The following is a 26861-nucleotide window of genomic DNA, read 5'->3' as shown; positions in this document are numbered from 1 at the left end:
AATCTTGTTGAGACTGTAGTGGCCATATTTTGTAATCAGGACTGTATTTAGTTTGTTCCTTCCCCTTGTTTTCCCTAGTCCTCTGTTGGTAGTAATAAAAGCTACACTATCCTCTCTTTCTGCTTCCTGCATCTTGAAGAATTATCCTCCCGTCCTGTTCCTTCTGATCTAGTGTATCTTTACACTACACATTCGAATACATTCGGGAAGGAATCTACACCCAATCAGAAAGAGAATAGAGAGTCCTAAAACGGCGGTCACCTTCGTAGGATGATACACTGCCAGCCATATACAAGCGCACAAGAACGCTATACGGGTCTCTACCTAAGAGCCGAGCCTACTTATACAGCTACGCACATAACACTATTCGCATGACGCTATTAGTTATTGGCGCATGCGAAAGCTTTCCCATTCCGCGACGATTATCCGTGCATCTGTAGAAACTAGGAAGACGGGAACAATACGTGGCAGCTAGCGTATCGCTTATACATCGGCGTTTTCCATGACCCTTCATAGCTCAATTACAGTGGAATTCCTATAACTGGTCACATTTGGGCAAGTTGCTAACCCTGCACAAACGGACACCCGCTACTACTGCTCTCGCTGCTAATCTGGCACTCTTTGCTAATTTGGCGAAACATTGCCATAGGGTCATACCAGATATCAAGAGTCTGCACCTGTAGTTTATCATTGACCTTGGCCACTGTAAGTCCTTCAATATCAATCGGGCCACCGTGCGCTTGAATCTTGACCTTTTCACCGGAGCTAGGATTGTAAGCATAAAACTTAATCATCATGGATAGTAGTGACCAGATACCTGTTGTATCCCACGTAATCATTCTTCATCTCGCCCCAATGTCTCCACCGAAAGGCAACAACGGGAGGACCAGAGTATACTTCAAGTACCTCCCAAGCAAACGTTGGCATCATCCGCTTAAATGACTTGTGCGAATCGTTGAAAGTGTTGTGTGCAGGATCATAATACTGGCTCGCGGTCAGGAGAGCATTATAAGTCCCCACTTCTAACATATGGTGACCTGTTCGTCGTTCACCACCATTCACGGAAACTGTGTATACGTCGTGATCTATGGTACGCCATTCGGATAGATTTGTCTTGAAGGAGGCTTCGATTTCCCAGTTCTTCACGAGATTTTCAACTAGGAAAGGGAGACTGCCGGGTTCGTGGGTCTTTGTCTTAGCTGTATGATGTAAGTAATAGAATTCGGGTGATTAGGAACAGGAGGGAGGTACTTTTTTCATAAAAGGCTCTTGTCTTGGAGTAATCCGGAGCATTGCCATGGCGCCAGGCTGCACTGATGTCTTTAAGGACAGCATCAGGATCAAGCACGTAGTCAGGTAATTCACTCATTATGAAGTTTATTAGGGTGAGAATCAAGTAAGAAATGAACCAGGAAAAAATGAGACTGGGAAATGACGATTTTATATGGCCCCTCTCCCATAACTCCTCTTCCGTCATCCATCTCCCATGGCCCCCAAGTCAATGAGCATGGGTATCCCTGTATGTAACCTACATGGTAGAAACATCTTCATGTCTCAGACCGGGATATGCCCCTCCGCTAGGCCTTAAACAGGAATCGAGGCTTTTTGTTATGGTCTAGTGGTAAAATTGGCTGTAATTTTTCCCGCATCCTAACTGGTCCACGATATTTTTGGTTAGGTAGGACGAGGAAATGAACCAATCAGGTTAAATCTAATATGAGTTATATACGGCCTATATGGAACGTAGTATTTCCGCTTTGTCCGCCCCGGTTTATATATTAAATCTCGTATCAGCCCTTTTACCCCGTTCTTAATTCGTTCATAATTTGCTCTTACCTCTTATTACCCACACTCGCTATCAGACAGATTTTCTTACCACCTATTATTCAATCACCCCCGAGGATTAACTGTGTAGAGTAATAGACTTGTATGTAGCTAGTAGTCGGGTAAGCGCCGCCTTGGCGTGGAACAGGTCAGTGCAGTGTGTCTCGCAGCTTGAGTGGTTCTCACCCCTGATTCTCACCCTATCTGTTGTGCATGTGCCCCATTCTCACCCCACTCGCATATCTCCGATGACCTAATTGATCCTTAACGGATTATACTCTAAAATTTTTCTTTTCATAATAAATCTAGTACATGCGATCATAGGGTGTGGAAAACAGGGCCTCCCACCCGCTCAGCCGTACTTAAGCCACATATTCTGCAAGCCACATATTCTGCACAGTCAATACTAACGTAGCCCTCAGCACCTAAGCGGCACTCTAGGGTGAGTACAGGTGATATAGGTAAGAAGTCCTGAGACTAGGGCAAGAGAGGTGAGAACGGGGTGACAACTTTCACCCTTAAGATGATAGGGGGCAACTCGCTCTAAAATTATATCCATCTTAAGAAAAATACATATATGCAAGCCCCGGGGCCTTTCTCCTACTCTGCCATGATTTTCTTTGGACTTAGCGGCTAGCTCTTGCCCTGCTCTTTCCTCTTTCGTCTTTTCCTTCTTGTATATAACTTCCATAACTGGTTTTATTCTGGTCAGTCTACCTATCGGCTTGTATACTGCTTCTATTTCTTTCCCTACCTCGGATCATGAATTATCTACGCCACTAGAAATACTTGGTTAAAGGTGATAAAAATTTACCACTAGGTCATTATATATATATATGAGTAGATTGAAATCTACATAGGTTCGCTGTTTGCATATATGATAGGATTGAAGTCTAGGGGGGTGTTATTCAAGTAGTTTTTGTATATCGGAGAAACGAGTAGAATGCTATAGCCCGAGCTATTATGAATATCAACTAGGGTAGTTATATAAATGAGCATGTGTTTACTAATATTCATAAGGTTAATATACTTTAAGTCGTTGCCGGCGATCACTTTAATAAAACAAGCAGCTAAATTGCTATGTTGAGAGTCCGCTAATGCAGTCGTAGAAGCACTCGTCTGAGAATCCGATGATGTGGTCGCTGGAGCATCACACAGCGAAATCGCGTCGGCAATAGAAGAAGCCTGGCTAGTCCCTTGGCCCAAGGCAGCTAAAGCCGACTCTTAAGGAAGGCTATGTAATCATTGTCGCTGCCTTCGAATTGGAATGCACGGTTGCTTTGAGACATAATCGTTGTTGAGTCCAAAGAGATAGACGGAGATTTTGATAGTTCCGAATGTGGCACCTGTGTATAGATAAATAATGTAATCTGCTGCGTAATCGCACGAGTCATCCCAAAGCGCTGACTCCAGCCGGCGATGATTTTCACCAATGTCCGATCCGGGGGGGGGGGGGGGGGGGTGATAATATTTTCCGAGTCACTTCCAAAGTCAATTTCATGTGTTTTTTGTAGTTAATTGGCTAATAATAGGGGCTTGATACAAACTTTTTGGATGTATAGTTTCCCGAATTCTCCTCTCCAGTGATTTTTGGGTCATCCAGTACTCCGTAGAAGTTGTGTCCATTGGGAATTGTGGCTTGGTGGCGTTGCTCCGCTGGAATCTGAAACATTCCGTAGCCACCTCGTCCGCGCGGTCGCTACAGAGACTGACCAAGACAACATCTTGTGCGCTCTAGACGTTAACTTATCACCTACCAAGCAACCAATACGTTGAGCTACAGGACACTGTCCTTTTCAAATGATGACCTTGTGGCGGGCATAATTAATCAGATTTTGACCGCCTAATCATTTACTTAACTTAAGTCGTCCGGTAATGGCCTTCGTGATCAGGTCACGAAATTCACTTTGGGCTCGTCAACAAAGCTCTGTATACCAGGTGTTCATTCACCCAGCATCTTCCTCGTTGCTCTGCTATCCTTGTTCTTGGAAAAATTCTGTTGGTGGACTCGCATGCAAGTCATTTATGGCTCCTAAGAACTTCTCGTCTAGTGCTGACTCTGGTCCACTCCCCTTCAAATATATACCGATAGAAGAAGTCGAAAGACTTGAAAAGTACCAGCCTGGTGGATATCACCCTATTCTGATAGGTGATATTCTTCAATCCCAATACCGAGTCGCCCACAAGCTAGGCTACGGAGCCTATTCAACCACTTGGCTCTACCGGGACTACCAGTCTAATACATACGTGGCCCTCCATGGCCCTAATAGCACTCACCCTTGCTATATGACAACCCTAGCAATGTATAGTGTCTCTAGTGCGAAGGAAGGGTCATACAAACGCATCTTTCAGGCCATGACCGCTCGCTCGCTTATTGTGCAACTTTTGCTAGCCGTTAAATATATCTATAGTAAAGGAGTTATTCATAGAGGTTAGTCACCATTCTTTATAGCTTTATAACCATATGCTTATACAATAACTATATCAGACCTTCACATTGGCAATATCCTTTTATATCTCCCAGCCGATTTCGATTTTCGATCAGCTCTCAATTGAAGAGTTATACGAAAAATACGGTTCGCCCACGTTAGAACTAGTTATTCGTTTCGATGGTCAGCCCCTTGAGTCTAGTGTTCCGTCTAGCGTCGTCCCTCCTATCTGGCTTGGAAAAGCTTCAGAGGAATTTTCCCTTCCAGAATCTAGACTCCTGCTCAGTGATTTTGGAGAGGCATACTGACCCTCTATAGAGTACCGATATAGCTCGCACGCCCCTATGTCCTTTATGCCTCCTAAAGCTCGATTTGAGCCAGAATATAGCCTTTCTTTTCCAGCTGATATTTAGACACTCGCATGTTCCATATGGATAATCCTCGGCCAGCGCCACTTATTTGAGGATATACTTGCCACGCCGGACGATATCACAGCCGAGCAGGTTGATACTTGAGGAAACTTACCCCTACGGTGGTGGGAGAAATGGGCGGCGCGCCACAAATATTTCGATGAAAGTGGAAAACCAAATCAAGGTCTACAGGTGAGGTCTTGGGAAGACCGCTTTGAAAAGCATATTCAACTCCCACGACAATAGGCTGGAATCCCAGGTTTTGACGTAGAAGAGAAAGCAGCTGTTATGAATATGTTGGGGTCGATGCTGTCTTTTGAGCCGGAAAAGCGGCCAACTGCGCAGGATATTGTAAAATGCCAGTGGATGGAGAGATGGGCAATAGCAGACTTTAAAAAATCTCACCTTTGGGAGTGCCGGGGCCGCGAACAGTTCTTATGATGCTGTTCGTTCCCCTGGGATATGCTGTATGTTGTAGCCGTATGCAAAATCTCCTCTGCACTCCGGGTTATTTTGTTTTATTCTTTACCACCCAACCGATATCTTTGTCTTGGCCTATTGATTATTCTGCCACCTCTCATTTATTCTTAAAACACGTTGAAAGCCTGGCGACCCAATGCTATTGGCACAGGATGGATCAAAATCAGTTTCACCACTTACACACAGAGATTCTTTCTTGAACCCTCTTTCAAACACACTAGTTATACCTATTTTAGTTACTTTACCCTGGACCCCATATCTTGACAGTATTAAAGTATATAGGTGTAAATAACACCGCAAAGATACCTTCGGTATTGTCCTGCATGGTCTTTAGGGTGTCTAGAGCATCTGTAAACAAGCAAAGCAGAAGGGGCAATTGCCCGGTAAGCCAGTCGACTTATTGGTCAGAGCTCGCCTTCTCTCTGTCAAGCACCCATCCTCCGTAGTAGTGATCACTATGAACGGACGAGGTATAAAAAGATAGTATTGGTGGATTGAACACTGTTTTTATATGCTTTATGTAGTATGACTGGCCTTCTGATTGGGACGTGACTACACACCAGGGAGGCCTCCCTGACCTCTCACTAGGGTTACTAGCCTTAGGCATCAACCAAAAAATCATGTTTGCCTTACGCCTTTCTTGACGCTGCGGCAGACACTGTTCAATTTCATGCGACGTCTCGCTCTCTTTGGTCTGGTACTTGACATTGCACGTAATGCACTCCTCTCGGCTGCTCGTTTTTCCGCTTCATTGAGCGTTTCAGGGCATGCAGCGTGCAACAGCGCGCGTCACCAGTTTCTAGTGTTGATCTGGCGAACTCATAGTAAATGCACGTGATCTGGACGATATGTGTTTTTTAAACATCTGCTACCTTTACCTAGTTACAGGAGGGTTGTTTAATCATTATTGAACAATACTTGAGATGAATACTCGATGAAAATTTCCTTTTCATTCGGCGTCAATGGCAGTATTATGCCGAAAATACGGATCAAGGATTTGATAACTTTGTTGACTGGTGTGTTGAGAAGGTCGGAACTAGAGCACAAGTACAAGAGGTTATTTCCAAAACGCAAGACTTGATATTGAAAATCTATGATGGGAAAAGTTCACATATGTCATCCAGAAGGTAGTCTGGGGTATGTCCCTCTAATCGTAGGGAGAAGAAATGCTTATGTATACGTAAGTAGGGAACGATAGTCTTCTTTTGATATTCTTCTACACCTCTCCTAGGTTTTTCTGGTAGGACGCCTTGCATACTGGGCAGCATGGCCGGCGCCAGAGTAGCCATTTGTCCACGCAATCAACATGGAAAGCATGGTCACAGGGAAGGCCGCGCACTTGAACTCCATCTTCGATAATACTCAAGCATATAGCGCAGACATAGTTCGAAAACATGACATCTGAGGCCGACTGAGTTGTCTTTTGCTGCGCAGCTGGAGGATATTTTTTATTGATATCCGGCGGCTGGGACGACTCGAGGCGCGATTCCTTTTTTGGTGATTCGTTGGGAACGGACATTCGAGTTTCAGCAAAAGCATCTTTCAATGGCGATAAATGCACCGGATCTTCAGCTGGAGAGATGGGAGCAAGAGTAGAAATATCGAAAGTGGAGATAGTGGCCAGGACATCCTGGGTCGCAGGTTCGATTGAGTTCGCTCTTTTTCAACCATTAGCAAAGACCTATATAATATGATGATTTAAGGTCGAGACAGTGCCTAGCTCGTAGTTGTTGACCCTTCCACGTTTTAAAGTCCGTTATTGGTAGGTATTTATTAAGATCATCCTCGGTCGGCAGCAGCTGAGGCTGTTTTTGAACCTCACTTGTCTGCGGCTGAATGAACCTGGATATTGGCAATACGGGATGATCCCGTGTAGACGATCCTGATTGTACTCTATGGCGATAAAACCATTGAGCAAATGCTGCGATACTATTAATGTAGGAGAGAGTATTTAGCGACACGGACTGGTAGATCGTTTTGGTAAATTCATACCACAACCCGGAGACCAACACAACACAGATGACAGCTATGACGGCAGAAGAAGTAGTGGGACTATTTGAAGTATCCGGCATCTCCTGTTGTCAAATATAAAAAAAGAAAAGAGAGGCGGCCTCGTGTTTCCGGGGAAAAAAAAAAAGGTTAATATACTATTCACTCCTGTAGTGATATACATTATGCGGGATTTTCCTGGGGCCATCATGAATAGCTGTACAAATTTGAGGTGAGCACTAGGCTGTGAAAGGATGGCTGGAAGGAAGTTGCAAGCCGGCACTGAAAGAGGTGGAGATGACCCTCAAGCCGCAGGCAGTGGCGCTCAACCCGCGACGTGATTTGCCCGATCAAGTCGCTCACACGAAGAGTTGGATGGTCACGCTAGATGTTATATGCGGCAATTGTTTCAACGTCCAGATAAGCTTGAGCTATATATTGATTTTCGCATGAGCCCTTGAATACTTTCCCCCTTGACAGAAGTTCCCGATTTTTGCGCCATGTGGAAGCCACCGATAAATTTTCTCTCCCTGCATTGTACGTACATAGTCTGTATGATATTCCACTTGCTAACAGCTTCTGGTAGACGCGTGGATTATCACCCTCAGCATTCTGAGCCTGGTTATCATCTACCCTTATGGCAACCTCAAGGCTATTGATGCTTATTTTTTCGGCGCTAGCGCCGCAACGGAATCAGGTCTAAATACGTGAGTGCTCACCTTTGCTCACCCTCCCGTCTTTCTAGTCTGCTAAAGCAGTGCCATGTCAAGGGTTGACGTGAAAGAGTTGAAGACCTACCAACAAGTTTACATCTACCTCATTCCGATTCTGGGAAATCTGGGCTTCATCAACATAGTTGTCGTTATCTTTCGGGTTAGATGGTTTGAAAAGCATCTCCAAGCGATCGGTGAGGAGCGCCAACACTCCGGTCCCCTGATCGATGGCTAACTTGCCAAACGCAGCACCACACCTGTTGAAGCCGGAGACCCTTCCAGGCCAGGATTCAGAGGCACAACTCAAACATATCCGGGATCTGAACAACTCTGTTCACGAGGCTCCGACCGATGGATCTACAAACCAGGCGATAGAGAATGTGGCCGAGGCCAAAGGTCCTGCTTGGGCTGGAAAATTGTCGCCGAGGTTGGCTTCAACACCACAAAGTAGAATAACATCGCAAGATAGATACTGACACACACATCAGAGTTTCTCAGGAATCGAGGCATTCTACAGCTGATGATGCTCTGGGCCCAAGCCTAGCTGCGGGAAAGCAATCTATTCGATTCGCAGAGCCCGATCAGCCGGCTGCCGGCAACGACAACGCTCTGTATATCCCACCACCTTGGAAGCGGGATAAAGGTATATTCAATCAGCTCCTGGCTTTTTTCCCTTTCTAACAAATGGTTTCAGGTGCCTCTTTTTCCGAAATCAATGACAGAATTAACGATGAAGATGAAGGTGAGTCCTCCGCTTGCCAGATATGCCTGAGCTTGAGATAGCAACTGAACAATCCAATAAAAGGAAAATCCGAGAAGAATCTACGCTATCGCCAATCTACCCGAAGCCTGCATTCACGTACTCACACTCTCGAACGGATGGTCACCTCCGTATTTGTTCCAGGAAAGTTTCCTAGCTACGAAGGAAAGGGCCACATAGCGACACAGAACAACATGAAGCAACTTGATCTACCGAAAGTGTCGCCCCAGGCTACGATCGGCCGGAACTCTCAGTTCCACAACCTTTCCGCTGAAGACCGGGAAAGATTAGGGGGCATTGAATACCGGAGCTTGAAGCTTTTGCTAAAGATCGTCACCGGATATTTCTGCGGTCTGCATCTGTTCGGTGCGATATCTCTTGTGGGATGGATTCTACATGCTGATCAGAAATATCGTGACTATCTTGCTGAATGTGGCCAGGGTAGCGTTTGGTGGTAAGTAGACCTCATATTCGTGTTGGTAACAGAACAGCTTATTCCCTTTATCTGAAATGAAAGGGGTTTTTACTCTTCTCAAACTATGATCGACAACCTTGGTTTTACCTTGACACCGGACTCGATGATCTCCTTCCAAGATGCGACCTTTCCGATGCTCCTTATGAGTTTCCTTGCATTTGCCGGTAATACCTGCTACCCATGCTTACTCCGAATGATCATCTGGATCATGTATAAGGTTTGCCCAGAGAAATCATCACTTAGAGATCCACTTAGCTTTCTGCTCAATCACCCTCGACGATGCTACACCCTACTCTTTCCGAGCAAGCCAACGTGGATACTCTTCGGGATCCTGTTCATTATGAACTCGGTTGATGTCCTTCTCATCATCGTGCTGGATTTGAATAACCCGGCTGTGAATAATCTAGCACCCGGCCCACGAGTCCTTGCTGCTATTTTCCAAGCCGCATCAGCGCGCCATACGGGAACAGCGACTTTTAACTTGGCTGATGTTAGCCCGGCCGTACAGTTTAGCTTAGTCGTCATGATGTATATTGCCATTTTTCCGATCGCAATTAGCATCAGAGCCTCCAATGTCTATGAGGAAAAGACACTGGGTATATATGGCTCTGAGAGCAGTATGGACGAAAGTGATGGCCGATCGTACATCCTCAACCATATCCAGAACCAATTGAGCTTCGACTTGTGGTACATCTTCCTCGGATGCTTTTGTATCTGCATTGCTGAAGCCGGCAAGATTGCGGATACATCAATTCCAGTGAGTGGGCAGTAACCAATTTGGTGATGGCAGAACTAACAACTCTAGGCCTTCTCCGTGTTCTCCGTGTTATTCGAAGTCGTTTCAGCATAGTGAGTATCACATTTAAGTTACGACTTTCAAAACCTAGCTAACTCTTCTGTAGCGGCAACGTGGGACTCAGTCTCGGCTACCCGACCGTCTCAACATCTCTTTCTGGGGAGTTCACAGTTTTCAGCAAGCTCGTTATTTGTGTGATTATGCTCAGAGGTCGTCATCGTGGATTGCCTTATAAGCTTGATCGTGCTATTCTTCTTCCAGGCGAGCGCTTAGAAGATGAGAGGCAAAGGGATGAGGTTCAAGCATTTCGAAGCGAGCGTTAACTCAAATTAATTTTTTTTCCAAATTCCGTATTATTATAAAGCCTTCGATTTTTTTATATCACCTAATTGGGCAGCTTGTAATAGTCTACCAAGTACTGGATGAGATTTAAGTTGTTAAGTTGTCCACAACATTCCAGGGATGTATGTTGTAGTGTGGAGTTTGAATATTCTTCAACTAAATTTTTAAGCCAATTAATGTTATGCGCGATAACCGAATGGCTCAATAAACTGGCAAAAACAAAAATAAAAAATAAACTAGCATGTGTATTATACGGATTCCCAGGAAAAACATTGCCCGCGATGAGTTCATAAAACTTATCGGCTCTTCAAATGACGAAAGACTCCTAGAATAGGTTGGCCCAACAGGCCTCCGGAATGCGAATTTCTGACCGTAGGCCGATTACCCGACCTCATACCCCCGTTACTACGACTTCGACTTCTTTGAGTGCTACAGTTTCTAGTCGTGGGGAAAGAAGGGAATTGAAAGGCAAGACGCTATTCAAGTGGGTTAATGGCCATGTAAAGGACGCTAGAAATGAGCATGCGGATCTCGTCTCCGTCAACAGGGCTCAGAGAGGCATTGCGGAAAGGGCAAAAGCACTAGAAGCCATTCGTGATATGCTTGACGAGGTGCTGGAGGAAGATTTCTAACTTCCGAATACTAGCCATGAATAATGCCAGGATGAATACCACAGCACCGTCCCAGCATACAAACTCGTGTCGTAATGATAAGACGTACCTGGGAGAAAGGGGAATCTAGCGAGGGCCTTGCTTCTAATTCCGAATCCAATGATGTTGAATTATTCGAGTCACAGTACAGACATTTCTTTTGTCAACGTCTGGAGTTCTTTGATGGACCACGGTTGCAGCCCACTTCGGCCCGGACGGTTCGGGGCGACTCTCGTGGACATGGCCCCGGGGCCGAGCTAATTGCTGACATCCCACCTGGACACCAGACATGATTGAATCCCCGTCAATTTTGGGGCCAAAACCCACTCTCAACACATTAATTTCCGCTATATGCAATAAGGGGACGAGGAGTAAGAGGCGATTTTATTTCCCTTTTCGCGAGGCTGAATTGAGACCGGTGGAAGAAGAGCCAGGGCTCATAAAATGAAAAACTCGAGCAACAGAGTGATTATAGTCCACGGGTACTGATGTTATGACAAACACGTACTAGTCACCCTCTCTGAGTCCCAACAGATTCATTCATGACAGCCCTCGCCCGACTGACCCTGCTCCGCCAACACCTCGATCCTTCCTTTCACCAACAATGATCAAGGATCCAGACAAGGACAAAATAGCGATGGAAAAACCCATCCCTCCTCTCCCTAAAGAGAGATTACCCCTCCCCCACCGCCTAAACTGTTTCCTCCAACTCTGGCTGCTCAAATCCCTTGCCGCCCTCTACTTCCTCTACCTCCGCCTCGTCAACCCCCCTCAACCAGGCACCCAACCAACCCTCACCAAGCATTACACCTGCCGCCCGACATTGGAAACCCGCATCTTCTACCCGCGCTCCTACAACCCCGCCCAGCGCCAACTGCTCCCGCTCTACCTGAACGTTCACGGCGGCGGCTTCGCGCTGTGCGATGCCACCGTCGACGACTCCTTCTGCAGTGCCTGGGCCAACCGCACGGGGATGCTAGTCGTCAGCCTCAACTACCGCAAGGCGCCCCTCCACCCATTCCCAACAGCCACCTTTGATGTTGCCGAAGTAGCCAAGTGCGTGCTAGCAGATGACTCCCTCCCAATTGACCACACCCGCATCGCCATCGGTGGCTTCAGCGCAGGCGGCAACCTCGCGCTGTCTGCCTCGCAATTCCCCGGTCTGAAAGGCCTGATCAAAGCAGCGGTGATATACTACCCCATCGTGGATTTTGGCCACCCACCCAATGAAAAGCTGGATTCGAGACCGTACAAAAATGGTCCGAATGATACACTCGAAAGGACTTCCTGGTGGCTGGACTGGGGGTATGTGAGTGTAGGGCAGAATCGGAGGGATCCACTGCTCAGTCCAGTGTATGCGGGGAAGGATGAGCTACCGCCGTGGATTTATATGATTGGAGCGCAGTGGGATATGCTCCGGTTAGAGGCACAGCAGATGATTCATGGACTGGCTGGGTTGGAGGATAGAATCGGGGTTGAGCAGGAGGAGGACTTTGAGGTGGGTAGGTATAAGTGGACGTTGGCGAGAGGTTGTCCGCATGGGTTTACCCATGTGTCGCCGCGGAAAAAGGGTGGTAATAGTAGAAAGAAGAGGGAGGAGGTTGCGCAGGGGATTTATGAGGAGGCACATAAGTGGTTGAAAAAGTCTCAGGTTCTTTAGGTACCATACCTACCTACTGCGTATACGCGACAACCGTCCACTTTGACCAGTGAGAAAAACACGAGGTTTATGTAAGATTATTAGCTCTTTTTAGGCTCTGGAATATAGACGATAGTGGTTAACACGCACTCCAGAACTACTGTAAATATATGGGCCAGGTTTACCATCGGACACATTTGCCGGGGCTATAAATATGTAGCCAGGAGACTGTGAAAGCCAATGATGAGAACCATGGTACCATGATACCACATATGGAAGGTAATCAGACTTCATGTTGAAATACCCCGAGCGCCACAAAATGATGCGCAGAAGGTCCATGGCCCACTTATTTTAAGATCGGACATACCACCCTTGCCTAAGCATGTGGATTGGAACCTGAACTTTTTTCGAAGCTAAGTAGAACTAGCGAATAACTGCCCAGGATAGTGCAGATCAATGGAGTATGCACAAGATGAATCTTGATCTTGTGCATGAGATCGGACAATCAAAAACTGCCCTACGTCAGTGATAATTATAAATTGATCCTATGGGGGAATAACCCAATAAGCTAGATGTAACAACGATCGGGTTGATCAAGGATCAAACTTGAATTTCTTTTGGATTGAACCCTTTGGTCATGTTATTTTTCTGCACTCGAAGCGGGCATTGGCAGGCTAAGACCTAGCCCAAAGAAGATAGCCCAAAGAAGAATGAATAGAAAATATCAAACTAGGGTGATTTTGAACTGACCCTCAGCCCAGCCTCCATAACCTCAATCGAACTGGTCGACTTTTCCTTATTATCGCCTTTTTTTTATTAACCACTGCTGTCTGTACCGATTTGATCTTCTCGCCGTTTTTGAGAATAAGGCTTGCGAGAGTGGTGGAGTTTGCCTTCGAGGGTCCAGCTGCCTGGAGATTGTACTAGAAATAATTGGAAGTAGCCAGACAACCTATCGCAGTACCTATCAACCACTGGAGACTTGGTCCTATTGGCCGTGGAGATTCACCACTTGGATATCCTTGATACTATGGAATAATGTACACTTCAATTCAGATATTAACCCCTAGTAAGAGTTCCTATAGGTTTATGGTGCGTTAATGATTTCTAAGGAAGCGGAATAGTCGGCCGCTCATACGGCCTCTATACTCCACGAAATCGTAATTGGACAACCTGAATATTAAGTTGTCCAGATGGTTTAATATAATATCACAAATGTATTGGAATTTAGAAACTTTGTTTTAGGACGGATACGAATTCCTATGTCTTGGCCAAAGTTTTTAAACTGTTGCTTGTAGCACTTAACATGAATATGGCCGAAGGGACTTCAAACTGTTCCTCGTGAATAATGGAACCATATCAGACACATTTCGCCCAGCATGCCAAGAACAACAATGTGCTGACTAGGAAGGGAAGGGAAAGGAAGGAGGGGAGGGCACTAGTTACAGCTCCACCACTAGCTTCGTGGCACTGACTCCTGCCTTGGACTTTTCTAACGCAGATTGTATATGCTCTAAGCCGTTGCCAATGACAAGCGGAGGTGGGAAGCACTGGAGCTTTCCAGACTTCAAGGCAGGCGTAACATATTCCTCCCAGACAGGCGTCGCAACATCATTGACAGCAAATATCATACCGGCATTGACATTGGTGGGGAGATCGGTAGCAGGAGGAGGTGGATGCACGCAAGCAAGGTGTCCTCCGCCCAGCTGAGTAAGAATGGTGATGTCGTGAGCGTAAGTCTCGGGGGTAGCTATAGCATCAAAGATGCCAACGAATTCGCCACCACTCGCTCTAACTGCTTCGCTAACCTTGTCGGCAAGTGAAGTATCATTGCGATTGAATACTTGAGCTGCACCGCATCGCTTGCTGAAGTCGAGATTGTGTGCACCGGAAATGGCGATGACATGTAGTCCGGCCGCTTTGGCAAGCTGGGTCGTCATCGAGCCAACAGAGGATGAGCCACCATATATAACGAGTGTCTTGCCAGACGATGGCACATCCTGCAGCGAGGGGTATGGAAGGCCCAGTGCCGGTGTAGCTACACCGGGCATGGCTACACCGGGCTCCTTGAGAGAAAGCACGCAGACAGCCGCCTCCAATGCGAATGGCACCACAACGCCATCCGTGAACGGTATTTCATCAGGGAGTATGGCTGCTTTGTTTGCAGGAATTACCGTGTAAAGAGCAAATGCACCATCCTGGGGGCGCCCACTTGTCAGATTGATGGCATGTCTATTGAAGAGAGGTTAATTTATGTCAGAATGGTATTATATCGATATGCTGTCAAATAACATACCCAATTACACGATCCCCTTTCTTGAAGCGTTCTACGCCATTTCCCACTTCATACACCTCACCGGCGATATCGCAACCGAAGATGGCGGGCCATTTCTGCACGAAGACACCGGAGTCTTGCATATGACAGTCGAGCGGGTTGATAGCAATCGCGGCGTTTTTAATGACGAGTTCTCCTGGACCAGGTGTGGGGAGCGGAGCATCTCCCACTTGTAGGGGAGAGCCAGCTTTGATGAGCCATGCAGCTAGGTTCTTAGGGGTGGACATTTCAATGGAAGAATTGGGGAGGTGGTAAATTTGTCTTAGAAGAAAGACGAGAAAGGTAAATGGTGCTTGTAAGATGCTTTGTTTGAGCAGACAGTTGATGTAAAAAGCAAAATTGGGCAGAACACCCCAAACTATAAGTACTTTCGCATACCTGAAGTGATTTCAAATTAGCAGGTAGTAAATATTACCAAGTATAAAAAATGTCAGAACCGCATGTGCCGTTCCCATCAAGAACCATATATGCTGTTCCACCCTTAACTCCGATTTCGGACTTAATGCCGCATTGTCAGTTTACTCAGAACAGATAGATTTGGATAGAATCCATGGAGACAGCTGTTTAGTGGTCCATTTCTACGTAGACCTCACCGACTCACCGATTGACAAACTATTCAATTTGACCAAGAAATGTTTCTATTAATAGAACCCCAAGAATGAGTTCTGAATACCTGAGTACATCCATGGATGTCCTTTCGGCCCCGCGTTATCTTTTAGCGTCTATCCTAACCTCCACCCTCCACCCTGGAAAGAGTTGCTATTTAATATGCGGCTCGGTCCACGAGATCTACTCCAGTATGATGCGAAATACAAAGTGTTGATCTGTCGAGATTGCCAGTACGCTATTCAGAAAAATGCGTTGGGGAGCCATTTGCTCCGCCACAAAATTTACCGAGAAGAAAGGCTGAGTTTGCTGTCCACCATCCATCAACTCGACATCGTTGAGCCGGGTGATCTTTTACTGCCTAGCCCAAGTACATCGCCGGTTCATGCCCTTCCCGTAGTGTCTGGGTACTCCTGTACCATGACCGGGTGTGGGCATCTCTGCGCAAGCTCTAAACGCATGAGACGCCACTGGAGTGATGTCCACAATGTTAGTGGGCCAAATGATTTTGCCTCTCACGCACGCTTAGTGAAGCTCCAGACGTTCTTTCGCGGTACAAAACTCAAGTATTTCGAGGTCTCGATAGCAAGAGCCGCGGAATCACAAGGTTCAGATGAAGGGGGTGGACATAACAGAAATGACTCTGGTGTGGATGAAGTGCCGTCAGTAGTACAGCCGATGCCACTTTCTGAGTTTTCTCTCGTGGTGGACCTAGAGACGTTGACCTACTTCCATCATTTTATCATCACAACGTGTTTGACACTTCCTCAAGTCGAGGGTTCTCTACCAGCGTCACAATACTGGGGAACATACATTGTTTCATTGGCTCTGCAATGGCGTTGGCTAATGTGCGGATTGCTGGCTATTTCTGCACACCATTCAGCCATGCTCGAAAACGAGACAACAGCCCAGCAAAAGCACTGTGAACGGGCGACAATGTTCCGTTCCGAATTCTTCGTCGGGTTCAACGAGACTATGGTCAATAATTCAAACACTGTGTCCACCGAGACTTATAAGCAAATGAAAAAGGCCGCAGTTCAAGTAAGGGGCATTATGAACTGTGCGCGATGGACCTTGACTGGATTCACTGCGAATCAAGAGAATGTCCTAAGTCCTGCCACTTCCATATCTTGGCTGCAGTCTTTACTATGCGACGTTCGAGATTTTGCATCTTCTCAGCTAGGGAACTCTGTAGAAATTGGGCAGAGTACGGGTGATGATCTTCAAACATCTTTGGGTACAAATAACCCGCGAGGTGCCACCGCAGCACCGACTGTGCTACTCAACCGTCTTCAGATGCTTCCTTATCGCATGGTCGAGACATTTGGTAAACCAGATGATGAACAAGATGCCCCGGCTATTCTCCTCGGCATTGCATCATTGGTCCAATGCTGTAACAGCGTCTACGAGTCCAATTTTTTATCAGGAGGGTGGCAAGGTATAAGCGCATGGTTAAACAAAACCACGGACCACTTCAATCATATGGTTTCACTTCAAAGTCCAGCTGCCCTTATTGTGCTCGCCCACTGGGCAGCTATTCTGGTTAAATGGACTGAAATTCATGAGTGCTGGTTCATACATGGCTTTTCGGGGGCAATTGTTTCGCTTATTCACGGTCATCTTTCTACGGATGGTGGAGTTCAAAGTTTAGTTGAAGATCTGCTGGAGTGAATGAATGCATGCGGCTGTACTGAGCTAGTTATAAAGTTTTTTGTCTAGTGTCTCAAATCTCGATGGAATGGATTCACTTCAGTCTGCTAAACCGCAGGCGGAACAACTGGATGTACTAGACTATTCATCTTCGTCGGGTTGTCTAATTATAGTGAAATCTAATCTCATCATGAAAAGCGCCATACAGACAATCGCAAGCAGTCCTATAGAATGCCATCCCAATGCCATCGCCACGGTTCCCACATGGCCCGAGACGACGCCATAATTGAGAATTTCGGTCATTGTCGCTGTAGCACTGCTGTTGATGTGCTGCCACAATCCCCAAGCTGGCACTCACAGTGAGTAAACAAATTGACAATGAAATTTGAGAAGGGAATGGTTTCGTCTCTCTGATCTGTTATCATCAACTTCATCACGCCATCCAGGGAATGTAGATAGGCTTAGGATACAAATGAACATCAAGGCCACCACGATATATCTCTACATCAGTACCATTAGTAAGTATATTGCAGTATCGAAATAACCAGAGAAAAAGGCTTACATCAATCAGCCCATTGGATACAATCTTCTCCTTAATTCATTGGCAATCATAATCAAATTGAGCGGATCGGGCACAAATTCTGTGCTCGTATTCCCTCCCATTGCTGACAGATCTTTGTGTCTGAAACAACTTTGCCAGCACATTCACATCTCTAGAGCAGATGCGTCCCGTATGGCTCTGCATCACGCAGATCCCCATGCACCCCGCTCGCACTTGGAGAGTCGTTCCGTTGCCGGTTTGCGACACATTGTGAACAGCACGCGCAATAGCTGAGCTTACTTGCCCGGGTGTTGTAGGGAATGAAGACTCTGTTGCTGTATATTCAGCGACAATAGGTATACATTGCTTAGCTTGTTGGAAGAAGAACAGCCCGCAAGTAGAACTGCTGAATGAATACGTTAATCGACAAATCCAGAATCAATAGATTAATTTCCTTCACATAGCAAATTCAAGGATGCTGATGTTCTTTAGAGTCAATCAATAATATGATCGATATTCTTACAAAGCTCCTGGATATCTTGTGTAACCTCTAAACCCATGGATGCAATCTCCATGGGAGAGCTTAGAGGATGGAGGTTGATGAGGAACTCAATAGAAGGCTCTATCCAGGATCTCAGCTCTGGGAGCTCTCTCTGGGCACAGTTAATGATCTGTCGCCATAAGCCCAATCTGTCCTCCATCTTTGTATCATCTAGAATTTCGATGTCTATTTCGTCAAGAACCTGTCGCAGCTGATTGAGAAGGGTCAAAGTATCTTGTTTGATGATTCGAAAGATCGGATTGATCAGGTTAAGTGATCTCCCGTGCATTTCAAGCGCACCACAGATCTCTGCTTTTTGTTGACTTAGTTTCCCTGAGTTTGTCCTCCCAATTTGCCATCGACTGCGATGTTTGGAATACGCAGCCTAGGTCGACTGAAGCCGCTTGGCGAGGGGCTATTTGTTCAATGATAACTGTATGCAGTAATTCAGAATCCGCGTCGGATTTGGAGCTTTTTCACCTTTCTCTGCCAATGATCCAGTCCAAAGACCTAGCAATCGAACGTTGATCCCTGACAGGTTGTGGCTCCTCTTCAATCATGGAGTGGTACGACGCATCATGGCCATCGTCATTGTTCTCCTCGTTCTCTTCCTGGGAACCAGTTGACGCCCAGTATTGATGCATCTCAGATATCTTCGGTAAAGGGTCAAGGAGTACAATTACTACATGGCCTGTCAGTATCTTGTATTAGGTCTTACTTCATGTATACATCACTTCTCAATATCAGCATTTTGATCAATCAGCTTCTTCCTCCAAATTGACAGTCTCTCCTCTAACCCACATATTGCATGAGGAACAAGCCGTGCTGGTTCAGGTATTCGACCTTCTTGGCGTGGACTTTGGGTTGATAATGGTCTAGATACAGGCAGCGGGAGACCAGATGGATCTATTGGAGCGGGTGATTGCGAGATCATCTCTTGGCTAGGTTGAGATCCAGTGTCATTCTCGGCATCAATACTAACCGATCCCTCTAAATGCAAATCATCACCAGGTGTGCAAGATTCCACGAGGGTCAACAAATTTGCTTCCGGGGCATGGTCATGTGTAAAATGGTTATTGCGCAAAAGATCTTCTAATGAGTTTGTTGCGTCTCTTGATACAAGATAATTTTTAGGGGGGGACGGCGTTTGATTGTGAGAGATTAGGGTCATATTGTCGCCCTATTACCACCATATAGACCGGCGAGACAGTTCACATAGCATGGCATATGCCGATGTAGGTGATGAGCACAGCTCAGCCTCAAGCGAAATGGCCCATGCACGCATATACCCCTCTTCTCAGCTTTCACGTATAAAGATGCTGATGAAACTAAACGCATGGGAAGTTCGTTGAATCTTGTTTTGTGTGCTTCCTCGCCCCTTGCGCGTGTTACATTAGAAGTTACCGATCGAACTTTATTAACAAAGGCGACCCTGGGCATGACTAGCGCTAAACGCTGCTAGTGTCTTTTACCAACTTCCGTGATAAGATTGTTGTTAAACGCTAATGACGAGGGGGGCCAAAAGTGTTGGTAAGACGGTAAGCTCGTCAGTTTCTAGGTCGAATAATGCATGTAAGGGCGCGGTGAAGTCGAAATTGCGCGTAGAACGATACTGTCCATGTGACAGCGAAGTAGCCTATAAGAACAAATGGCTCAGAGGCTCTAAAGAAGGCGAGAGGAAAATAACTTCATGGACTGGGCTAAGCTGGCGAGGGGAAGGAAGAGAGATCAGTCCTGGAGGATCAGAGGCTCTATCAGCATGAGGCAGAAATATCCACAATTACCATTTATCCTATACGAGTCTGAGAATATGAACAAAAGGTCTGACAGTTGGCCGGCTGTAATATCAACCCCTCAAGGCTTCAAAGTCAGCACGAATTGATGAGCATATCTCATCGACCAATGGCATTTCCTCCTCTACCGGCACACCCAAGGCTCCAGCTTGCCAACTCACTGTGCACATCAAGCTACCCCCTTTGACACTGATAATGTTGAAAACAAGCGGTGCACTAGTAACATTGCCAGGCTGCGAGAATACCATCTTGACGACCTTGCACTTTTGATCTGCACCATCACCCATGTTATCGAAGGCAAGCAGATTGCTCAGTTCGTACGAGGAGTCCCGCTGCTGTCCAATTTTACCCAATGTCCAACTCCTGATGCTGGGGGCATATCTCAGCAGGCCGATTGCTTGGTCCTGCAGCCTCGCACCGCATGCAGCAAGATTTTTTGTCATCGAACTCGCGGCTGCCCACATCTCCTCGGACAAAGCAGGCTCCGTCACATTTGGTACTCGTGGGTGTACCTCGTAATGACCAGATACGAAAAGGCCCCATGTGAGACCCGGCATCCCGATAGACGCTCGCATATCGACAGGCGTTCCCGAGACAAAATTGGTTACTTCGGGGTTAGAGATGGCCCTGCTTAGCGCTCGAACAATCATCTGATGCATCGTTGCCGTGAGCTTGGTGCCGTGGCTCCTTGACGTTTGCAAGGCCGTTTGGACCAGCGGAGCCTCAATCTCGAGGAGTTTTACTCTACTCTGGAGGGTGGCTGCCGGGTCAAAGAACATGGGTGGCCCAATCCAAGTACCGGCATCTAGCACGCTGGCAGATGCGCGGAGCCCAAGAAGTCTGGCCACAAACTTTGGCAAGTAAACCGCTATCAATGGCTCAAGAAGAAACTTCCAAGATATGGGAAGCCTTTCGGGTGTGTCAAAGGGTGCCGGAAGAGTCTGACTTGGCGGAGTCACTAAGAAAGATGCATTATCCTCCGCGCCCATAGTCTGGCGCCACGCATCTAGAAAGGTGCGATGGAATGCAACTCCGACCATGCCGTCGCCGAGGGCATGGGAGAACGCAAATGCGATAAAGCATCGCGTCACTGTGGAGTCTTGCGGCGACACCAGAGGGAGGACCACGATTCGCCAAGGTGGGATATCAGCAGGCCATGGCCGGTCAAGTATGGCCGGTAGAATCTTTTGAATTGTTGCTATCTCGCCATTGCTACTGGCTTCATCATCGTGGATTATAGACACATGATCGTGGAGATCAATGCTAGAAACCGCTTCGTATGCTGACTTATCGGTGTGCTTGTCCTTGACGACCACGTTTAGGTATGGGTACTTCTCGATGCAGTGTCTCAAAGGTGCAAGGAATGACTGGGCGGCATTGATGTCTATATTTTCACTCGCAATCTCATAAACTGCGGCTATAACGAGCGCGTTGTAGTAGCCGACATCTTCGCGACTAATTGTACGGCGTTCGTTGGGGCCTAAGTTCCGGTTAGCGCCACCGGCATAATTCAAGAAATGAATTTCACTGACTTGCAAGTCTCATGAATTCTGTGGGGTGCGACATTTCTATACAACGACTATGTACAACATAGGAGCACCATATGCTGTCAAAATATAGGGGAATATGTCGGCATAACTATCTTCCGAATATATTAAATCTATTTTGGGACATCGACAGATTTTGGGGGCTGGAAAGACCTTCAAAGCAAGACGGAAACGTATCGCGGCGCGATAAAAGATTTCATGAATGACTATCAAGGCTGTATGGGTCAGCAAGACTAGAGATTGCGAAATGATGTTCGTCAGAAGAAGGTGATTTATTCTGCAATTCCACAACCCTTTAGCGCCTAACCCATACAATGAAACTCATTGGAGTTGAGATTTCATATAAGTACTCTAACTACTTAGCCCAAATATACTAAACGTTTGTCCCGCTTGCTAGATACTCCTTGCTGAATGGGTAATCCGAATAACCCACTGCCGACTCGAAGACATAAAATGTGTCTCTCTGGTACGCATTCAGCTCTAGACCCTTCTTAATCCTAAATATGAGATCCGGATTGGAAATGAAGTGCCGTCCAAAGATAACCATGATGCCCTTGTCCGGATACTTCTCGTCCACCAACTTACGGGCCTCATCCGATGTATACCCGCCAGCAATAAGAAAAGGTCCGTTCCATATATCGTATGCAAAGTCCAGAGTGTCATGGCCGTCGTAATCTTGGGGACCAGAAATTCGCGACTCCACAAGGTGAAGATATGCAATGTCCGCCTGACTGGCTTTGCTGATCACGTCTGTGAACTGTGGGATGGGATTCTGCATTCTCATACCCTGGAATGTACTCCACGGGCTCAGCCGAAGCCCGACACGTTCAGGACCAATGTCATGGGCAACAGCTTTGATCACTTCGTCGAGGAGACGAGATCTATTCTCCACATTCCCACCATACTCATCGTCACGGTTGTTGCTGACATCTTGGATGAATTGGTCGAGCAAATATCCATTCGCGCCATGAATTTCAACTCCATCAAAGCCGGCTTGAATAGCGTTCTTCGAAGCGGCGACAAAATCCTGGATTGTCTGCTTGACTTCGTCGGTAGTCATGGCCCTGGGCACCACAGCGCCTTCTTCCTTGGGAATAGCACTGGGTGCTACGATATCGATGCCTTCTTTCCGAGCTATATCTACATCCGCTGCACGGCCCATGGCGAATAGTTGACAGAATATGAAACATCCCTTGCGATGAACTTCATCGGTGACGATCTTCCAGGCAGCGACTTGATCCTCGCGCCAAATCCCTGGTGCGTGCGGGAAACCGCCGCAGATTGCTGATATAAATGTTCCCTCGGCGATGATCAAGGTGCCTGGTACAGCGGCGCGTTGGCCGTAGTATTCCTTCATGAGGAGTGTTGGCACTCGGTCTTCAGTTGCTCTGAAGCGAGTGAGCGGTGCCATTCCGATTCGATGTTTCACTTCCATGTCACCAATCTTGAGGGGCTTGAAAAGACGTGATTGAGGCATTGTCAAGAATATTTAGGCAGGTGTTCTTCAGTGGGAGGGTTAAGAATATTTGACCCATAGTGAACCTGGTTCACGGCAGGCCAGGTATTTGTACTCGACTTTCAAATAAAGATAACCTGTATTCATCGGATGAATGTTAGGAGCTCTATACGAGTAGGGTAGAGAGATACTTCTCAAAAGGGAAAAAAGATACTTCCTATTAGGGAAAGGCTAATGAGCTTGACCATTTGCGGTTAGAGTTTTCAGCATTTGTCCAATCATCCTTCTGTATTATGAGGTTGGTGGGGCACAATATCCGGAGAGTTTCTCCCTTCCAGCCTGGAAGTAATCCGGCGCCACCTAGGCATAATTGACCGGTGACAAATAGAAGAAGGCTGCCATCAGTTCCGAAATTAACTATATATGTATGATTTGAAATCAACATTTCAACACTTTGACCGCTTAAGCCCAATAGTTGATTGAGCAAATGGGGCTTTCAAGGAATTTCTCAATTGAGCTAGTCTAGAGTGAATTTTCTTCCCAAAAGGCTTGAACCTGGGACAAAAATGCTTCGTCAGACCATATGAACTGCTTAAGAATGAGAAGCAGCTCTGCCCATGATGTATAAAGCCACCTTAATCTGCTGTGGTTCAAATGCAACAACTGCACATAGCCCTGTCGTATAGACCCTGCGGGAGCAAAAGCACCTCCGATGTGCAAGAGCCAAGCCAACAAATCCAGCGAATCATCCCACACTGGACTATTGATTGCTGATTGTATCTTGCAGAGCAATTGTAACGAAAGGTGAGACTAGCTGGAGTTAGCGATATCCAGTATGAGCGACTGGGGGACAAACGCGGTCAGCGCGATTACTTACGGGGATGGTTGAAGTCCGCCATATTTTGCAGCGCAGCATAGTCGAGCATAGATATGCCGCTTGGTGGCAACATTCCGAGATAGGTGAGCAAACTGGCAAACTCACTAGCCTCGACTGGATGGACGCTTGGTGGTTATCGATATGTGCCATCGGCATTGCCTCCTCTTTATCGAGAATTTCTGTATCTCGGATACATTGCAATGCAAATATGTCCTTGAGAATTTCAACAAAATCCTGGTCTAGTAAATAAGAGCGACTTTGGAATCCAGGTGGAAGAGTAAAGAAGTCCGGATGGGAAGGATCCCTCTTCCATTGGAGCTCAGAAAATGTTGTGTGGTCAACAATTCGGCTTGAGCCTGTCATTACCGAACCATTCAAGTCTGACCTGTCGACCAGTATAAGGCTTAGCTATCAGGAAATGCTCTAAGTTACTTACCAGAAAATTGCACGCTTGATATCGTCGCTCAAATAGACGCGCTTTCTTTGGCATACGTCAAGAATGTGTTGTATTGCTCCCATATGAAGCTGGACTTGACGTGGCATTCGAAGCCGGGCCTTGATGATGAAAGCTTTAGATTTTATGGCAAAATTCGAAGGAAAGCTTAGACAAACCTCTATACCGGCAAGTAGCAGAATGGCTCCTATTGTAGACTCCGTAGCAGCCTTATCCGGAGAACTCATTCTTTGACGGATAGAGCTCAGAGCCTTGTTTTGGTATTCTAGACACTCCCTGCTGGTCATGCCTGCTGTGACGGTAAACAGAAATGTGAGCATGACGGCGCTCAGAAGGGCGTTATCATCTAGTTCTTTCCGAAGGACGGAGCGGAAGTTTAGAAGCACAAGCTCATCTGCAACACTGAATACCGGCTCCGTGGGTGGTTGAAACTTGTCTGTATCTTAGATTTGCGTGAGCCGTTGTCGGGCACCGGGTGGTTTCCATAATCTTGCCTCTTAACAATACCCGTAGTATTGGGGACTCTGCAGCCATCATTTGGAATGGATCGGAGAAGCCTACAGCAAGGGAGGCTGGTGGTGCGATAAGAGCTTCATTTTTCTTTGCTGTGCTCGCGGAATGGCTCTTATTGTTTGCTGGGCGTATAACATGGAAATTATGGCCCGAACTTTGCTGAAGCCTTCTTTTGCTCCGAAGACCATGCGCTACAGCATGCGACCGGGCTAAACGCTTCGTTGTGCGGTCATTTGAATTTTTTATTGGAATAAAAAGGAATTCAGTATCTGAAAAGTCAAGGTTAATCAATGGAGTCATGTCCACTCCCTTGAAGCTCGGCCCTACCTGTATTTGGCTCATTGTGTGTAGACATCGAAATGGAACAGTATTCGTAGATTAATTAAACGATCGCCTTTGATCAAAGCGCGTGCATATTCTTAAGAAAGGCAATTTTTATAATATGCACATCCCTTTCATAAGCGTACAATAAATTAGCTAAATCAGTATCTTGTCCAGGGTCGATGGAGGGTGGTTAGATTACAAATCAGGCGTGCTCCGGGCGGACCCAGCGGAGGTGACCTCCCGAGGTCGGGAGGTCGCTGGGGCCCCCGAAACCGGCAACCGGCATGAACATATCGGTGATAAGGTTTATGAGATCGGGGCCCGCTCAGCTAACCAAACCTTAGAAGAGGCCCGCGAAACTAAAAAGCAGAGTCGCCAACGTAATAACACATAGGCTGTATTCCAAGCATCTTTCCCAGTAGGGATGACGCAGCGAACAGTGGAGAAGCCTTCCAGGCCAACTCTCAGAAAGTGCCGATATAGCCAACAAGATGACAAACACGATATCATATGCATTGATCTCAATCACCGCTCGACAAAATATGTATGTACATCCCTCGACTACCAAGCTGTCATACCACCATCCACCCGAATATCTGCAGCAGTGATATATGAGCTCTCATCTGAAGCAAGGAAGCTAGCCACAGCGGCAATCTCCTCTGGCTGGCCGATGCGTCCAATCATGATCTTTTGCATCACATCTAAGGCCCACTCTGCATCCTCAAGCAAAGGTGCTGTTTGCAAGGTCTGAATAAGACCTGGTGAGATTGAATTGGCCCGGATACCATGCGCACGCCCTTCCATTGCCAACTGGCGGGTCATGGAAATAACACCGGCTTTCGCGGCTGTGTGAGCGATACCAGGCACTGGACGAATTGCAATCCAGCCGCTGGCAGATCCAACATTGATGATGGATGCACCGGACTCCTTCAGGTGTGGCCATGCGACACGAGTCAGCAGGTAGACAAGACTTAACTCCTGGTCAATTGTTTTGTACCAATCGTCATCCTTGCGGTCATCGAGCCAACTCATGTGGGCCATTCCCGCGTTGTTGTACAGCACATCGATACGTCCATACGTTCTGATGGCTAGGCTCACAAGTTGCTCGCAGTTTTCACGTTTTGTGAGATCACATGAGGACATAGATATCATTTCACCACCTAGCTCTCGTACAGCTTCGATAGTTGCGGTGTCGTTCACGGCGTTGATATCACAGCCGACGATTTTGGCACCTTCTCGGGCAAACTTGAGGGCTGCTGCACGTCCCATACTGCCACCTGTACCGGTGATAAGGCATATCTTGTTTAACAAACGGGGTGCCATGACGGTTGGTTTGGGGGTTGGTATATGTTCAATGAAATATTTGGAAAGCTGTGATAAAAGTATTTCTGAGAGTGGAGGGAGGCCACAGAGGGCAATATGAGGGGGTAGCCGATTATCAAGGATCTGGTAGGATGCTACGAACTGATCGGTTAGTATCTATTTGAATGTTTGCTTTTTTGGAGGAATCCAATCAAGAAGGAGCTTGGATCTATTCTTTGTTGGTTCCTCCACATTAACTAAGCCCCCGCCAATTATCGAACCAGAAGCTCGGTAGGTGCATATTGTGACTCCACGATGCACGATCGAAGGGGCCGGTTGCATCCACGGATGGACGATCAGGGTTCGATAACGTGACGCTTTGTAATTTATCTACCATCGCCTTAACCGACACTAC

At 46.7% G+C, this 26861-nt stretch overlaps 10 protein-coding genes across 10 annotated transcripts; 3 read left to right on the top strand and 7 right to left on the bottom strand.

Annotated features, from left to right (window-relative positions):
• Positions 1-563: 563 nt before the first annotated feature.
• N7537_008611 (uncharacterized protein) lies at positions 564-1369 on the bottom strand (the record flags this gene model as incomplete). Its single annotated transcript, XM_056899665.1, has 3 exons — positions 564-765; positions 818-1199; positions 1252-1369. 3 exons carry the CDS (start codon positions 1367-1369, stop codon positions 564-566), a joined length of 702 nt encoding a protein of 233 aa, XP_056751741.1.
• Positions 1370-6359: 4990 nt separating this feature from the next.
• N7537_008610 (RING finger domain protein) lies at positions 6360-6662 on the bottom strand (the record flags this gene model as incomplete). Its single annotated transcript, XM_056899664.1, has 1 exon — positions 6360-6662. The coding sequence occupies one exon, from the start codon at positions 6660-6662 to the stop codon at positions 6360-6362; it is 303 nt and encodes a 100-aa protein (XP_056751740.1).
• A 970-nt stretch (positions 6663-7632) lies between these two features.
• On the top strand, positions 7633-10199 carry N7537_008609 (potassium ion transporter; the record flags this gene model as incomplete). Its single annotated transcript, XM_056899663.1, has 10 exons — positions 7633-7669; positions 7719-7839; positions 7903-8039; positions 8095-8272; positions 8334-8488; positions 8540-8587; positions 8651-9059; positions 9123-9837; positions 9886-9929; positions 9983-10199. The coding sequence occupies 10 exons, from the start codon at positions 7633-7635 to the stop codon at positions 10197-10199; spliced, it is 2061 nt and encodes a 686-aa protein (XP_056751739.1).
• A 1273-nt stretch (positions 10200-11472) lies between these two features.
• Positions 11473-12528, top strand: N7537_008608 (Alpha/beta hydrolase fold-3; the record flags this gene model as incomplete). Its single annotated transcript, XM_056899662.1, has 1 exon — positions 11473-12528. One exon carries the CDS (start codon positions 11473-11475, stop codon positions 12526-12528), a length of 1056 nt encoding a protein of 351 aa, XP_056751738.1.
• A 1421-nt stretch (positions 12529-13949) lies between these two features.
• On the bottom strand, positions 13950-15069 carry N7537_008607 (zinc-binding alcohol dehydrogenase family protein; the record flags this gene model as incomplete). The annotated part of the gene is made up of 2 exons (XM_056899661.1): positions 13950-14739; positions 14804-15069. The coding sequence occupies 2 exons, from the start codon at positions 15067-15069 to the stop codon at positions 13950-13952; spliced, it is 1056 nt and encodes a 351-aa protein (XP_056751737.1).
• Positions 15070-15907: 838 nt separating this feature from the next.
• N7537_008606 (uncharacterized protein) lies at positions 15908-17119 on the top strand (the record flags this gene model as incomplete). The annotated part of the gene is made up of 1 exon (XM_056899660.1): positions 15908-17119. One exon carries the CDS (start codon positions 15908-15910, stop codon positions 17117-17119), a length of 1212 nt encoding a protein of 403 aa, XP_056751736.1.
• Positions 17120-20026: 2907 nt separating this feature from the next.
• Positions 20027-21539, bottom strand: N7537_008605 (uncharacterized protein; the record flags this gene model as incomplete). Its single annotated transcript, XM_056899659.1, has 2 exons — positions 20027-21453; positions 21506-21539. 2 exons carry the CDS (start codon positions 21537-21539, stop codon positions 20027-20029), a joined length of 1461 nt encoding a protein of 486 aa, XP_056751735.1.
• A 354-nt stretch (positions 21540-21893) lies between these two features.
• Positions 21894-22997, bottom strand: N7537_008604 (alkene reductase; the record flags this gene model as incomplete). Its single annotated transcript, XM_056899658.1, has 1 exon — positions 21894-22997. One exon carries the CDS (start codon positions 22995-22997, stop codon positions 21894-21896), a length of 1104 nt encoding a protein of 367 aa, XP_056751734.1.
• Positions 22998-23498: 501 nt separating this feature from the next.
• Positions 23499-25175, bottom strand: N7537_008603 (uncharacterized protein; the record flags this gene model as incomplete). The annotated part of the gene is made up of 6 exons (XM_056899657.1): positions 23499-23786; positions 23854-24238; positions 24290-24408; positions 24466-24738; positions 24815-25089; positions 25148-25175. 6 exons carry the CDS (start codon positions 25173-25175, stop codon positions 23499-23501), a joined length of 1368 nt encoding a protein of 455 aa, XP_056751733.1.
• A 530-nt stretch (positions 25176-25705) lies between these two features.
• N7537_008602 (SDR family NAD(P)-dependent oxidoreductase) lies at positions 25706-26467 on the bottom strand (the record flags this gene model as incomplete). Its single annotated transcript, XM_056899656.1, has 1 exon — positions 25706-26467. One exon carries the CDS (start codon positions 26465-26467, stop codon positions 25706-25708), a length of 762 nt encoding a protein of 253 aa, XP_056751732.1.
• Between the last annotated feature and the right edge of the window lie 394 nt (positions 26468-26861).

The sequence above is a fragment of the Penicillium hordei genome (genome assembly GCF_028827395.1).
Source record: "Penicillium hordei strain IBT 12815 chromosome Unknown utg000004l_segment0_segment0, whole genome shotgun sequence".
Classification (NCBI taxonomy): domain Eukaryota; kingdom Fungi; phylum Ascomycota; class Eurotiomycetes; order Eurotiales; family Aspergillaceae; genus Penicillium; species Penicillium hordei.
Note: the sequence above shows the minus strand (reverse complement) of the source record. Positions and strands in the feature narration are given on the sequence as shown.